This window comes from Neoarius graeffei, chromosome 11 (genome assembly GCF_027579695.1).
Source record: "Neoarius graeffei isolate fNeoGra1 chromosome 11, fNeoGra1.pri, whole genome shotgun sequence".
NCBI lineage: Eukaryota > Metazoa > Chordata > Actinopteri > Siluriformes > Ariidae > Neoarius > Neoarius graeffei.
The window spans coordinates 47276511-47291033 of record NC_083579.1 but is presented as its reverse complement, the minus strand read 5'-3'; the positions used below and the strand labels follow the sequence as shown (position 1 = coordinate 47291033).

General features: G+C 40.1%; 1 protein-coding gene across 2 annotated transcripts; it reads left to right on the top strand.

Moving 5' to 3' along the window:
• Nucleotides 1-7113: 7113 nt before the first annotated feature.
• cinp (cyclin dependent kinase 2 interacting protein) lies at nucleotides 7114-11185 on the top strand. Of its 2 annotated transcripts, none has more exons than XM_060933025.1 (5): nucleotides 7114-7235; nucleotides 8945-9104; nucleotides 9188-9320; nucleotides 9723-9852; nucleotides 10380-11185. In XM_060933025.1, exons 1-5 carry the CDS (start codon nucleotides 7229-7231, stop codon nucleotides 10580-10582), a joined length of 633 nt encoding a protein of 210 aa, XP_060789008.1. In that variant the 5' UTR covers nucleotides 7114-7228; the 3' UTR covers nucleotides 10583-11185. The 2 variants fall into 2 exon arrangements, with proteins under 2 accessions (XP_060789008.1, XP_060789007.1); XM_060933024.1 differs by having other exon boundaries at nucleotides 9185-9320.
• The last annotated feature ends 3338 nt before the right edge of the window (nucleotides 11186-14523 follow it).

Here is a 14523-nt window from a genome sequence, read left to right as displayed (position 1 = left end):
AACATGTGCCATATACAGTAGTTCAAGTGTTGGACATGGCAAAAATCTTGGATGGAATGAAAGTGAGTTATTTGTCATAGCTGCTCATTGCTGCACAATTCTACAGAATACAAAGACATTCTAGACAAGTGTGTGCTTCTTACTTTGTGACAAAAGCTTAGGGAAGACGGGTGTGATGGTCAGGTGTCCACATACTTTTGGTCATGTATAGTGATTTTGTCAATATATAGACTTTTTTTTTTAAATAAACCAATAGAAACCTTGTGGGAAAAATAAATACACCCTATAATTCCATAACATGTAGAACCACTTTTAGCAACAATAATTTGAAGTAAAGGGGCGGCACGGTGGTGTAGTGGTTAGCGCTGTCGCCTCACAGCAAGAAGGTCTGGGTTCAAGCCCCATGGCTGGCGAGGGCCTTTCTGTGCGGAGTTTGCATGTTGTCCACGTGGGTTTCCTCCGGGTGCTCCAGTTTCCCCCACAGTCCAAAGACATGCAGGTTAGATTAACTGGTGACTCTAAATTGACCGTAGGTGTGAATGTGAGTGTGAATGGTTGTCTGTGTCTATGTGTCAGCCCTGTGATGACCTGGCGACTTGTCCAGGGTGTACCCCGCCTTTCGCCCGTAGTCAGCTGGGATAGGCTCCAGCTCGCCTGCGACCTTGTAGAACAGGATAGAGCAGCTACAGATAATGAGATGAGATGAGAATTTGAAGTAAATGTTTTCTTCAGGAGTTCATCAGTCTTTCACGTCATTTTCAAGAAATTTTGGCCCACTCCTCTTTACAGCATTGCTTCAGTTCATTAATGTTTGAGGGGTTTGTTTATGCACAGCTCTTTTAGAATCCTGTCTCAGCATCTTGATGGGATTGAGGTCTGGACTTTTACTTGGCCATTCCAATACCTTGATTTTTTTTCTTCTTTAGCCACTCAGATGTTGATTTGCTGGTGTGCTTTGGATCATTTTCCTATTGCATCACCCAATTTTGGCACAGCTTAAGCTGTTATACAAATAGCCTCACATTGGTCGCAAGAAAGTGTGGAGTTCATTGCTGTCTCAATGCCTGCAAGTTTCCCTGGTCATGTGGCTGCAAAACAAGCCCAAGTCATCACCCCTCCACCACCATACTTGACAGGTGTTTGTGGTGATTTGCTTTGTAACATGGATCATCTCCACCTCTATCTCATCAGGCCAAAGGACATTGTTCTAGAACTTTTGTTGTTTGTTTAGACGCCAAAGGTTGGCGGTTCAATTCCCTGGACCAGCAGGAATGGCTGAAGTGTCCTTGAACAAGGCATCTAACCCCTAACTGCTCCCCGGGCTGCCCTGGGTATGTTGTACGTCACTCTGGATAAGAGTGTCTGCTAAATGTAATGTAATGTAGATGCAATTTTGCATACTTAACTCATGCTGCCATTTTTTCTTTTTTGAGAGAGAGAGAGAGAGAGAGAGAGAGAATTTTTTCTTATTCACCCATCCATGAAATCCATACTTGTTCTTTTCTTGTGTGCTGTCATAAACAAAAACATTTCTGGGATGTGAAAGTGCAACCCCCTTACTATGGACCCAACCATCTTGCCAGGACTGTGCAATATGTCGCATAATATAGCACACATTATTAGTTAATTTGTATAAATATTTTTGTACTTAAAGTTATGGTAGGCAATTTATTTTAGAGGCATTTTGTTATGTTTCTTGAAATTCTCTTTACAGACCAACAGCAGTGAATAAGTCAAATGCTCTGACAATAAAAAGAAAAGAAAATCTGTCACCTTTGGCAGTAGCAGGGCTGTACAAAGCCTGTTCAATCATTTCATGTAGTCCAAATGAAATGATTGGATGGCCCTACCTGCCTGTCTAATTACCTACTGTATGAACATTCTGTCCATGCAATAATTTCACATGACCAAACTCTTCCATAAAACTAGGCAGACATGTTGTAGACATGTTGCTAAGACATATTACCTTCTCCTGAAAGGGAGTGACTGCACACTGACTGCACCCAACTATTCTCACTGACAGGGGAGAGACACCTTATGTGATGGTTTTGTAGCCAACAACAAAATAATGAGAATTTTGGCTGTTTTCCCTGCTCATAAATCCAGCTTATCCTCACCAGATACCAGCTGCTACAACAGAGGGCAGGATGCTCAAACCAGTTCACCATCTTTGTCAGCTGGTAAGTGCAGAAGATTTTGTCCTACTGTTACTACAACCCCAAATCAGAACATTTTTAACCAGTTGGTATGGAAAATGCAAACAAAAAAGCAGTGATTTTTAAATTGACTTTGACTTGTATTTCATTAAGAACCCAAGATATTTCATGTTTTATCTGGTCAACTTCATTTCATTTGTTAATATACATCCATCCCTGGGCGGCACGATGGTGTAGTGGTTAGCGCTGTCGCCTCACAGCAAGAAGGTCCGAGTTCGAGCCCCATGGCCGGCGAGGGCCTTTCTGTGTGGAGTTTGCATGTTCTCCCCATGTCCGCGTGGGTTTCCTCCGGGTGCTCCGGTTTCCCCCACAGTCCAAAGACATGCAGGTTAGGTTAACTGGTGACTCTAAATTGACCGTAGGTGTGAATGTGAGTGTGAATGGTTGTCTGTGTCTATGTGTCAGCCCTGTGATGACCTGGCGACTTGTCCAGGGTGTACCCCGCCTTTCGCCCGTAGTCAGCTGGGATAGGCTCCAGCTTGCCTGCAACCCTGTAGAACAGGATAAAGCGGCTAGAGATAATGAGATGAGATGAGACATCCATTCCTGTGTTTCAGGTCTGCAACACATTCCAAAAAAGCTGGGACGTGGCAATTTAGGGTGAGTAACGAGGTAAAACAAATTATGTGATTTGAAACAGGTGATGGCAACAGGTGATTGTAATCATAATTTGATACAAAACCAGTATCCAGGAAAGACCTCATCTTTGATGAGCAAAGATGGCCCGAGGATCTCCGGTTTGACAACAAATTTGTGAGAAAATGATTAAAATGTTTAAAAACAGGGTTCCTCAAAGAAAGATATGAAGGGATTTGGTCCCAAAGCTGCTTCTCTAATCTTTAGGCCATGGCTTCCCTTTTTCTAGTGGTCAGTAAACAAACTGGCGAAATGACAGGAGCAATTTGTAAAAAAACACGATAATAATAATACTTGAAAAATAAAAAAGATATGCCAAAGTCATCTCGAGCCCATGTGGTTATATCAGCAAACAGATGAATGTCGGTTCTTAATGCAGCGCTCTCTGAGGGATTGGAGATCACAGGTGTTCAGCTTAGGCTTGCGCCCTTGTCCTTTATGCACCGAAATTCCTCCAGATTCCTGGAATCATTTAATATTATACACGGTAGAGGGTGAAATATCTGGTTCAATTCCCTGGACCAGCAGGAATGGTTGAAGTGCCCTTGACCTAAGATGGGTTAAATGCAAAGAAAGAATTTCGCTGTGCTCTAATGTACATGTGACAAATAAAGGCTTAAAATTAATAATAAATTAAAGGTCAGGTTTGTCACCATATTCTGAGAATGTCTCATCCATCCATCTTGGCATATCACTACAGTGACATGGCCACTCTGACAAAGCCGTCAAAGTATCTAGGGAACATTACAGTAGTGGTTTCCCATTGCCTTCTACCGGATTATTATAGAGGTTTTCTCCTCTCAACCATTCACACCTATGGACAATTTAGAGCCACCAATCAGCCTAACCTGCATGTCTTCAGGAGAAACCAGAGCACCTGGAGGAAATCCATGCAGACACAGGGAGAACATGCAAACTCCACACAGAAAGGCCCCTGTCAGCCACTGGGCTCAAACCCAGAACCTTGCTGCTATGAGGCAACAGTGCTAATCACTTGCACTACTGTGCCGCCTCGAGTGTATCTCATACATAGAGGATATTACACAGTTGTGTGAAGATATGACGTTTATCTTCAAGTGGTGAACATATTCGTGAATGTGTGAAAATATTTTTCAACACGAAGAGATAAACTTCATATCTTCACACCACCGTGTAATGTTCTTTATATTATATGGACACATCCACAAAAAATATGCAAGTTAATCAAAAGTATTTTAATTTTGAACAGGTTCGCCATTTTGACAACACGTGTCAAGTCAGCGGGAAAACACTGGGAGTGACATCATCGGAGTGAAATATCGGGAGATATTATATCCACATTCACTGGATATGAGCAATTGCACACTCTGATTGGCTACTCTACTACTAAGCTATCAGCTCATATACGATGAGTAGAGAAAAACAAAATGGCGGAGCGTGTTGCTGAACCAACCGAGGACAAAATAAAAACTCTACTCGAAAACAAAACCCTAAAAAATACAAAAAAGCAAAATATAGAATGAAAGTATTTGATGGTAAGAGTGTATCTTTTTTATTTTTCAAGTATTATTATTATAGCATTTTTCACAAATTGCTACCGTCATTTCGCCGGTTTGTTTACATTCTTCATCTTTAAGCATTAAAATTTGTTGAAATTCTTTTAGACTGGTTCAAAAGCTCAAAGAAGTTTGAAAATTACATAACTGAAATGTCTCATCTCATTATCTGTAGCCGCTTTATCCTGTTCTACAGGGTCACAGGCAAGCTGGAGCCTATCCCAGCTGACTACGGGCGAAAGGCGGGGTACACCCTGGACAAGTCGCCAGGTCATCACAGGGCTGGCACATAGACACAGACAACCATTCACACTCACGGTCAATTAATTAGAGTCACCAGTTAACCTAACCTGCATGTCTTTGGACTGTGGGGGAAACCGGAGCACCCGGAGGAAACCCACGCGGACACGGGGAGAACATGCAAACTCCGCACAGAAAGGCCCTCGCCGCCCACAGGGATCGAACCCAGGACCTTCTTGCTGTGAGGCAACAGCGCTAACCACTACACCACCGTGCCGCCCTAACTGAAATGTCCAAGGAAAAATTAAATAAACGCGTAAAACTATTCTATACCTTGGCAAGACAGCAAGACAGCATTTTGAAAAGAAAAAAAATACTAAAGTCAATTCATGCAGCCATCGATAGGTTTTTAAGAAGTCTGCCTCAGCGGAAATTATTTTGTTGGACGTTTTGTATAAAGTTTTTATTTATCAAATTTGCAAAAAAAAATGCTCTGTTTCTCAAAATCCAGTGACTGTGGATAGAATAAAACAGTTATTCCACTCAATCTCGTCATACATGACTTATAGCCAACTCAGCACTATGCGCCTCATCCGCTATCAGCTTATGTACAACTCGATTTCATGGAATAACTGTTAAATATGTCACTCAGATCCGCGATGTATTTCATACGAAAAACGTGAGTTTTTCAACATGAGAAGATATACTGTACATATATATGTTATTTACCAGCTGGGAGGTCCGTATCGTGAAATACCGTGACTGAGGTCTTGAAAGTACAGGTAGTCGTCGACTTACAACCTATGCGACTTACGACCGATCAACTTTACGACCGTCTGGTTATGACTGGCAAGTGTTTCCCAGCTGAGCTAGCTGAGCGTACAACAGTTTCCGCCCCAGCTCCCGGCAGCGCCTCTCACCGCGTACGACAGTTTCCGCCCCAGCTCCAGGCACATGCGCAGTCTCTCTCACGCTCCCTCGCACACTCCGTCATACAGTTTCCGCCCCAGCTCCTGGTTTATGAAATGAGCAAATGCTCCCACCAGCCCGAGCGCTGCAACAGCTGATGATGATGTAGACGACCCATAGCCAAGCACCAGTGATGCCAGCGGTCACTAAATTTTGTATTTTGCTATGTTTTACATCTGTATTTTGGTATATTTCAAACTAAAATGTTTTCTATTTTTCACACCTGTATTTCGTATTTTTTGTTTTGCACATATTAAACGAATTGTACTGTACGCAGTGTAGTATGCAGTGTTTGACTTAAACCAAATAATGAGCCAAGGTAATGAAATAAGAAAATGTTGATAAAATAAGACTTTAAGATGATTACAATATCATTACACATCACAATATACTTACGTTCATTTAACATAGGCCGACTTACGACCAAATCGGTTTACGACCGGTCAGTCGTAACCAAACGCAGTCGTAAGTCGATGACTACCTGTACTGAGTGAGGCCCTCTGGGCCGAGGTCAGTATTCAAGGCCGAGGTCACGGTATTTCACCATACGGACCGACCTTAAGCTGGTAAATAATATATTAATTTTTTTCTTTACCAAATTCTAACAGAAAACGAGAGCGCCCGAAAGGGAAAACCGAGGCGAGCCGCCATTTTGAATCCTCATTCATGGCTGTAATGCAAATTGCTTCCTCCTCGGTATACAAGTGCACTTCCATGGCAAGAAAAAAATACATTTTGCTGCCTATGTAGTCCCCTATTTATACAAAATTGAGTCATTCAGGATTCAGCCATGTTTTTGCTCGGCTTTAGCAAGTTAGAGGTTTTTAGCTTTCTCCTGAAATGTTTTCTTTTATTTCTTCTTCCTCAGGGTAGTAAAACTCGCTTTCGCTGTGACGACTGTCGTTATCGCTATACATGATGTAAAATTAATGCTATTCTCCCGAGAAATGCGAAAATAAATGCTGCCAAAAATTGCTACGATGTTTGTTGTTGTTGTGAACGAGCGAGTCGCTAGAGGTCCGTATCCGGGGTCCGTAACTGGGGTCTGTATCGTAGGATTCCGGACCGCTTGCGAGCCAATCAGAGCGCACGATTTGATGGAAACCGGACCGCGAAAAAAATTAAACCTTCATATCTTCAAGCCAATGTCTGATTTTCTTTTTATTATATAGACACATTCACAAACAAAAATTACCCAGATTTGTCAAAACAATTCATTGATTTCTTCACAAATGACATATAGAGATTTATATCACGGTTTGGTTCTCCATGTCCCGGATGTCGCTCGTATGAAAAATACAAGTGGTGTATTTCCCAGTAAAACACTCGTGTCTATATAATATAACACTATATCTGAATTTCTGTAAAGCAGCTTTATGACATTGTATTTTATTAAACGAGCTTTATAAAGAAAACTGAATTGATTTATTGATTGGTACATCAGTGGAAAGTTGGGGATTAAATAGCTGTTGGAGTGCGTCTCTTCCAGCAGGTGGCAGTAGCGAGTGTTTCAGCGTTGAATCTACCACAGAGTGAGAAAGACAACCAGCATGCATCATAAACAAGATGTTGAGCGGTTACTGAGAGTTTAATGGTTTATTGTGTTATACTAAAGACAGAGCTCCGTTTGAAATGAACGGTAGGTTGTTGTTTTTTTCAGGAGATTGACTTGCTTTCTGTAACGGAAAGCATTTCTAACTGTCGTTAAATAACTAGTTAACTAATCTGGTAAACACTGAATTCTGATAATGATTTGATTATTAGTGTGGATTTGTACCTGATTGGATGAAATGCCTTGCTGTTGTGTCTAAAAACATCACAACACATTTTTAGTTTTAGTTTGCTTTAATTCTGGCTTTATTTTTCTGTGTAATTATGCTGACGTCACCTGTGGCTTAAAAACACTAGTAATAAAATAAGAACTAGTGAGAAGATAAAGCTTTTTTGTTGTTATTCTTGTTGTTTGTTGGAAATAAAAACTTTTGTGCTTGCTCAAGAATGCAGACATAATAAATGTTTTTATAATGAAACTTGTACAAAGTGGGTGCCAATACTTTTGCACATCACTGTATATCAGGAAACAAGCTGTTACAGATAATGCTTAACATTAATTGTGTAAAGAGTCTGGTCTTTAGATATTCAGTGAGTTCTCGTGTTTTGAGGATGTTAGAATTTCACATTGAAGATTTGTTGGAATATGATTTATTTATTGTATAATCAGGAAAATAGTACTGGTATGAAATGGCATTTTTAGTGTAAAATCTAATGTAAACTTGGTAATAATCAACATGATGGGGTAATTCCTCCTTCCTAATAACTTAAGTCTGTGATGAGGAAAATGGTTTTAAAAACTGTGCTTTGGTGTTTCTGCTCTAGTTAGTGCAATTTTTATGGTTTATAAAAGAAATTGACATGTATGTCATAACACATACATGGACACAGTAGTGTGCAAAATGTTATGCGCATGCAAAGAAATGCTGTAAAGCAAAGATACCATCAAAAAAATAATGAAATTAAACGTTTCTACATAAAAAGTAATAAAATGAAGAGTCAGTACTTACTATGAAAACCCTTTAAAAAAAATCAGTAGTTTTCAGGTATAATTGTGACGTTTTAGAAGGTGAGTTTTAATGATCATCTTAGAGAACCTGTCAGACTGTTGCACTTGCTGCTGCTTCTTTTTGTATGCAAAACTCAGCAGCCTTCACTGTGTCTGAAAAGTGGGATCTTACATAATATGCTGCTTTCTTTACTGCCATACAAACCTTTTTTTTCTGGGGTTTTTTTTGGGGGGCAATATAAAAACTTATACTTGCTCAAGAATGCAGACATAATAAATGTTTATAATGAAACTTGTACAAAGTGGGTGCCAAGACTTTTGCACAGTACTGTATATCAGGAAACAAGCTGTTTCAGGTAATGCGGTGGTCATGAGTGGACAAAAACAGTGAAATAAAGATTAAAACAGTTCAAGAGAATACCTGTTGTAAATGCCATTTATCTTAAAATAAGAAAAATGGTCACTCAGAATTGTCATTTGTACCTATAAGGTTAAATTCAAAGTTGACACACCTGAATACAAATGTCAAAGTGCCATTTTATTTTCGTTCCCTTTGCTTTTTTTTTTTCCCCCTCAAGTAAAGCACACTTATTCTGCCTAGAATTTATTATAATAATGTCCAACATGTTTCGATTAGACTCCCAATTTAACCCCTTTTTAACTCCCTTCTTTGGTCTTTTTTTATGACCGCCTATAAAACCTATTACACTTTCTTATAGTCTCTATTCTAAATAAACAAGGGAATTTGCTCTTGCAAAAATGTCAATTCTGTTTCTTCATGTAATCAGAGGCTACACCCCCTGGAAGAAAAGGCAACTTGACTGGAAGTGCCAGAAAACTGAAGGATAACGCAGCAGACTGGCATAATTTAATCCTAAAATGGGAGCGTCTAAGTGATGAAGGATCCACCATCGCAACCAAAATAGTCAACTTCAGACTGAGTAAAGAGTAAGACTCGCAACAATAAACTGACACTTTTTTTTTTTAAAAGCTTAATACTGTTTTACCCTCATCCATGTTTTCTGAAGCAGATCTGTGAAGGAGCCTGAGGTCATGATGGAGGACCAGAGTTCATCTGCAGCTCCTGCAGAAAGAAGTGCATATCACAGCAACCCAGAACTAGAGGAGGAATGCAGCAAACTACAGAACGTTGTAGACAAACTGGTATGGTTTGAGTAAAAGAAATGTCAGGTTCCATCATAAATGGCAGTTCCAGGCTCTGTGTGTACTGTTTCAAGAGAATGAAATCTGTTTGGGGTTTTTATTTATTTATTTGGGGTGGGGCACCTGAGGTTGTTTGTAAAAGTTGGTGAAAATCCACCAAATTGTTATTTAGGCCCTGATAAATAAAAAAACATAGATGTGAATGGGTTTGTGCATTTTCTCATGACTGTATATATAATTTTGGTTTAAGCACCATTATTGAAATGACTGTAGACATTTTATAGCCTATTGTTCATTTCTAGCCTCGTAGTTAATATGCACATGTAATCTTTCAGAGTCTAGGAACCCTGAAAGCCCTGAAATGTGTACATAAAATCAGTGTTTTGTTTTTTTCCTTCAAAGGCCCACATTCTGTCTAAAATGGAGAAAATGGTGTCTGCTGAGAAGGGGATATGTGAACTGGAGACATTTCAGTATGGAGAGAAAGGAAGACCAACACCACTGTTTCAGACTTGGTCCACATCGCAGTTTGGTAATTAACTAATTTTTCTTTTTCCATTAAGAAAAATTGACCTTTTAGGGAAAAAACACATCATGTGGCACCCTGAAGATAGATTAGGGATAAAATTGTCTCATGTCTTGGGTCATTCAGATTCTGTAAAGCTGCTTTGGGACAATGTCTATTGTTAAAAGCGCTATACAAACAGACTTGACTTGACGGATTCTTTGCTTTGGCTAGCTGGTGAAACCATTAGATTTAATGTAGAACACTTCAAAAAGGATTTCCCTTTTAGAAAATGTTAATTATCCAAAGAATGCTTGATGAACTGATTTTTAAGATTGTATTCAGGAATTACTATATTTTTATAGCAGTGTCTGAACTATGACCCACAAATTAATTGAAAATGATTTCAGTATTAAATCTAGTTTCTGCATTACCTTTAAATTTTAAGAAGCTGTAAAAGTACCTGTTGATCTACACATTATGTCTTATGATTATTATATGGTAGGCACAGTATGTTTGCTTATTTATTTACTCTGTCTGTCTGTCCACTGCAGCTGAAGTGTCTTCTGAGCTTTATGAGGCTTACAAGCAAGAGCTGGCCCTTAAGAGAACCATATTACGGGAAGTGGCCCACACAACTAACCCAGATCTCTGCATGGTGTATCTGTCCTGCTGGCTCTATCAACCCTACATCCAGGACAACACCAAACTGCTCCTGGAGAGCTTACTGATGGAGACGGGCTACAGAACTGTCTAATTGACTTATCTCATTATCTCTAGCTGCTTTATCCTGTTCTACAGGGTCGCAGGCAAGCTGGAGCCTATCCCAGCTGACTACAGGCGAAAGGCGGGGTACACCCTGGACAAGTCGCCAGGTCATCACAGGGCTGACACATAGACACAGACAACCATTCACACTCACATTCACACCTACGGTCAATTTAGAGTCTAATTGACTTATTTTATCTTTTTTTTTTTTTTTCCTCCTAATTTAATGGAGCATGAAACGGGATGGAAGGTGTGCTATAGAATGAGCTCCAAATCTGGTAACAGTACAGTGGTCAATGCAACAGTAGAGTAATAGCTGCTGTTTTTACAGTTTCTTGGTTATGTATAGTATTTTTCTATAATGAAGTGTGGTTTTAGTTAAAAAGCAGAGCAATTAATTCAGGGAAACGTGTGCTTTATCTCCTGCAGAACTAAACATCAAGTGTAATATTTTTACTGAATTCAGTGCACAAGTTTTATAATTTATTTTGGGTTTTCTGAAGTCAACACAGGGTCAAAACTATACATGTACTCAATTAGAGTGGAAATTTCAGCACCACTGAATTAATAAAGTGTTTTTTAACTTGCCAAAGCCTCAGCCTTTTAACTTCCTGTTGCCGATCATGATTGACTACATCTGGTAGCTTCTCTGTGGCAACATAAAAAGGGTTTGTTTGGTAGCACTCATTGGATTCACCAAGACGCAGTATAATAGGAAAGTCCAAGGAGCTCAGTGCAGATCTGAGAAAGAGAATCATAAATTTACACGACTCAGGAACTCTTGGAGCCATTTCTAAACAACTGCAGATTCCAAGATCATCAGTTCAAACAACTGTACATAAGAACGTTATTAGGAGGTGTACTGGGGTTTATGCTGAGGAAGGTCTATGACCAAAAGCGATTTTGCTTTACACTTGCAAACCTCTTATTCCTTTTTTTCGTGATGCATTAAGAAACCACTCTTCTGAAAATTTAAGGTCTGCACAGTATCTAAGTTCCTACTTTTTTGTTGCATTGGGAGGTGTAGGCATTTTGCCAAGCCACTTTGCTGGGAGAACCCATACCGTCACCCTCAGTTGAGAGCAAAGGTTTGGCTGGTTAGGAACAACCCAGGAACCATCAAGGCACAGGCCTGCCATGAACTGGAAGCTGCTGGAACACTGTCGACAGTCAAGCAAGTTTTACATCGCCATGGACTGAGAAAATGTCATCCAACAAAGAAACCTTTGCTCAAAAATTGACACCTTTAAGCTCAAGTAAAGTTTGTAGCTGACTACATGGACAAAGAAAAAGGATTCTGGAGGAATTGACCGCACCAAACGTCGCACCGAACGAAATCGCGTTCTTCTTTTGTGATGCTTTTCCAGGCTTGGAGTGCAGCTTCTTTCAGTTTTTTTTTTTTTTGGGGGGGTATTCCTTTAGTCTCCTCTTCAGGAGATGAAATCCATGCTCAGCTGGGTTAAAATCTAGTGATTGACATGGCCAGTCTAAAACCTTCCATTTTTCCCCTGCTGAAATACTTTGTTGGATTGGTAGTGTCTTTGCAGTCATTGTCTTGCTGCATGATGAAGTTCCTCCAAATTAGACTGGATGCATTTCACTGTAAATTGGCAGACAGGATGTTTCTGTAGATTTTGAATTCATTCTGCTATGACCATCATGTTACATCAATAAAGCTTAGTGAGCCTGTTCCAGTAGCAGCTGTGCAAGCCCAGCCCATGACGCTACCTCCATCGTATTTGATCGATAATTTCATGTGTTTTGGATCATGAACAGACCTTTCCTTTCTTCCTTACTTTGGCCTGTCCATCATTTTGGTAGGGGTTAATCTTGGTTCCAGAACTGTTCTGGCTCATGTCTGTATTTCTTTGTGAATTCCAATCTGGCTTTCTGATTCTTAGTGCTGCATCTTTTGCTGTGGCCTCTATATTTCTGTTTTTGAAGTCTTTTTTAAACACTAGATTGTGATGCCTTCATGCCTGCCCTTTGGAGGTTGTTGATGTCATCACTGACTGTTGTTTTGAGGGGTTTTATTTACAGCTCTCACAAGGTTTCTGTCATTAAAAGCTGTTGTTTTCCTTGGCTGACTTGTTTGATGTCTGGTTGTTAGAACACCAATGGTTTCTTTCTAGTTCATTACATTCCAAATTGTTGACTTGGCCACACTCAATGCTTGTACACTAGCTCTGATCAATTTTCCCTTTTCTTAGCTTCAAAATAGCTTGCTTTTCTCCCATAGACAGCTCTCTGTTCAGAAGAAGAAACCTTTGTCACGTGCATACTCCAAGCACAGTGCAATTCATCCTCTGCATTTAACCCATCTGAAGCCGTGAACACACGTGTGCACACACACCCAGAGCAGTGGGCAGCCACACTAGAGCGCCCGGGGAGCAGTCAGGGGTTAAGTACCTTGCTCAAGGGCACTTCAGCCCAAGGCCGCCCCAACCTAACTGCATGTCTTTGAACTATGGGGGAAACTGGAGCACCCGGAGGAAACCCACGCAGAGACGGGGAGAACATGCAAACTCCGCACAGAAAGGCCCTCGCCAGCCAATGGGTTCGAACCCAGAACCTTCTATGTTCATGTTGGTTTATCCTTTTTAAAAACAAATGCAGTCTTCACAGGCAAAATCCAGGGCTCAATCCAACAGTAGACATTCAGCACTCTAAATTGTTGAAATGATCAATCTAGCAGGACACATCTGGGCAACAAAAACATGGCGTCATTTGTTCCAATATTTTTGATCACTTGAAAAATGGGTGAAAAGTGAAAATCCGATCTATCGTCTCATACAACTTTTTATCTCAAGCCCAAATGTCTGACCAAAGAAAGAAAGACACAAAAATGCAATGTTGGAAGATAATTTGCATACAATAGGGCATGAGGAAGGTTGGCTTGAGGAAGCAAATCATATTTTCGCACAGATTTATTGTATAGACTGTCCTCTGTAAAAGTTATCATGTTATACCTAGTTTCTGTGAATAGTTGAGTGAAATTATTAAAAGTCTGACAATTTTTAATCAAATGTTGTAGTTTTATCTATTTACAGGACTTCGGACAGAAGTTTCAGCGTGTGCAAAAAAACAACCAGAATTACAGGTGCTGGTCATATAATTAGAATATCATGAAAAAGTTTATTTATTTTAGTAATTCCATTCAAAAAGTGAAACTTGTATATTATATTCATTCATTACACACAGACTGATATATTTCAAGTGTTTATTTCTTTTAATTTTGATGATTATAACTGACAACTAATGAAAATCCCAAATTCAGTATCTCAGGAAATTAGAATATTGTGAAAAGGTTCAATATTGAAGACACCTGATGTCACACTCTAATCAGCTAATTAACTCAAAACCCCTACAAAGGTCTTTAAATGGTCTCTCAGTCTCGTTCTGTAGGCGACACAATCATGAGGAAGACTGCTGACTTACAGTTGTCCAAAAGACGACCACTGACACCTTGCACAAGAAGGGCAAGACAAAAGGTCATTGCTAAAGAGGCTGGCTGTTCACAGAGCTCTGTGTCCAAGCACATTAATAGAGAGGCGAAGGGAAGGAAAAGACGTGGTAGAAAAAAAGTGTACAAGCAATAGGGATAACCGCACCCTGGAGAGGATTGTGAAACAAAACCCATTCAAAAACGTGGGGGAGATTCATAAAGAGTGGACTGCAACTGGAGTCAGTGCTTCAAGAACCACCACGCACAGACGTACGCAAGACATGGGTTTCAGCTGTCGCATTCCTTGTGTCAAGCCACTCTTGAACAAGAGACAGCGTCAGAAGCGTCTCGCCTGGGCTAAAGACAAAAAGGACTGGACTGCTGCTGAGTGGTCCAAACTCATGTTCTCTGATGAAAGTAAATTTTGCATTTCCTTTGGAAATCAAGGTCCCAGAGTCTGGAGGAAGAGAGGAGAGGCACAGAAT

Coding starts and splice junctions, on each gene's coding strand:
- cinp (XM_060933024.1), top strand. Junction 9,321..9,722: donor AGAACGTTGTAGACAAACTG/GTATGGTTTGAG, acceptor TTTCCTTCAAAG/GCCCACATTCTGTCTAAAAT. Junction 9,853..10,379: donor TTGGTCCACATCGCAGTTTG/GTAATTAACTAA, acceptor TGTCCACTGCAG/CTGAAGTGTCTTCTGAGCTT.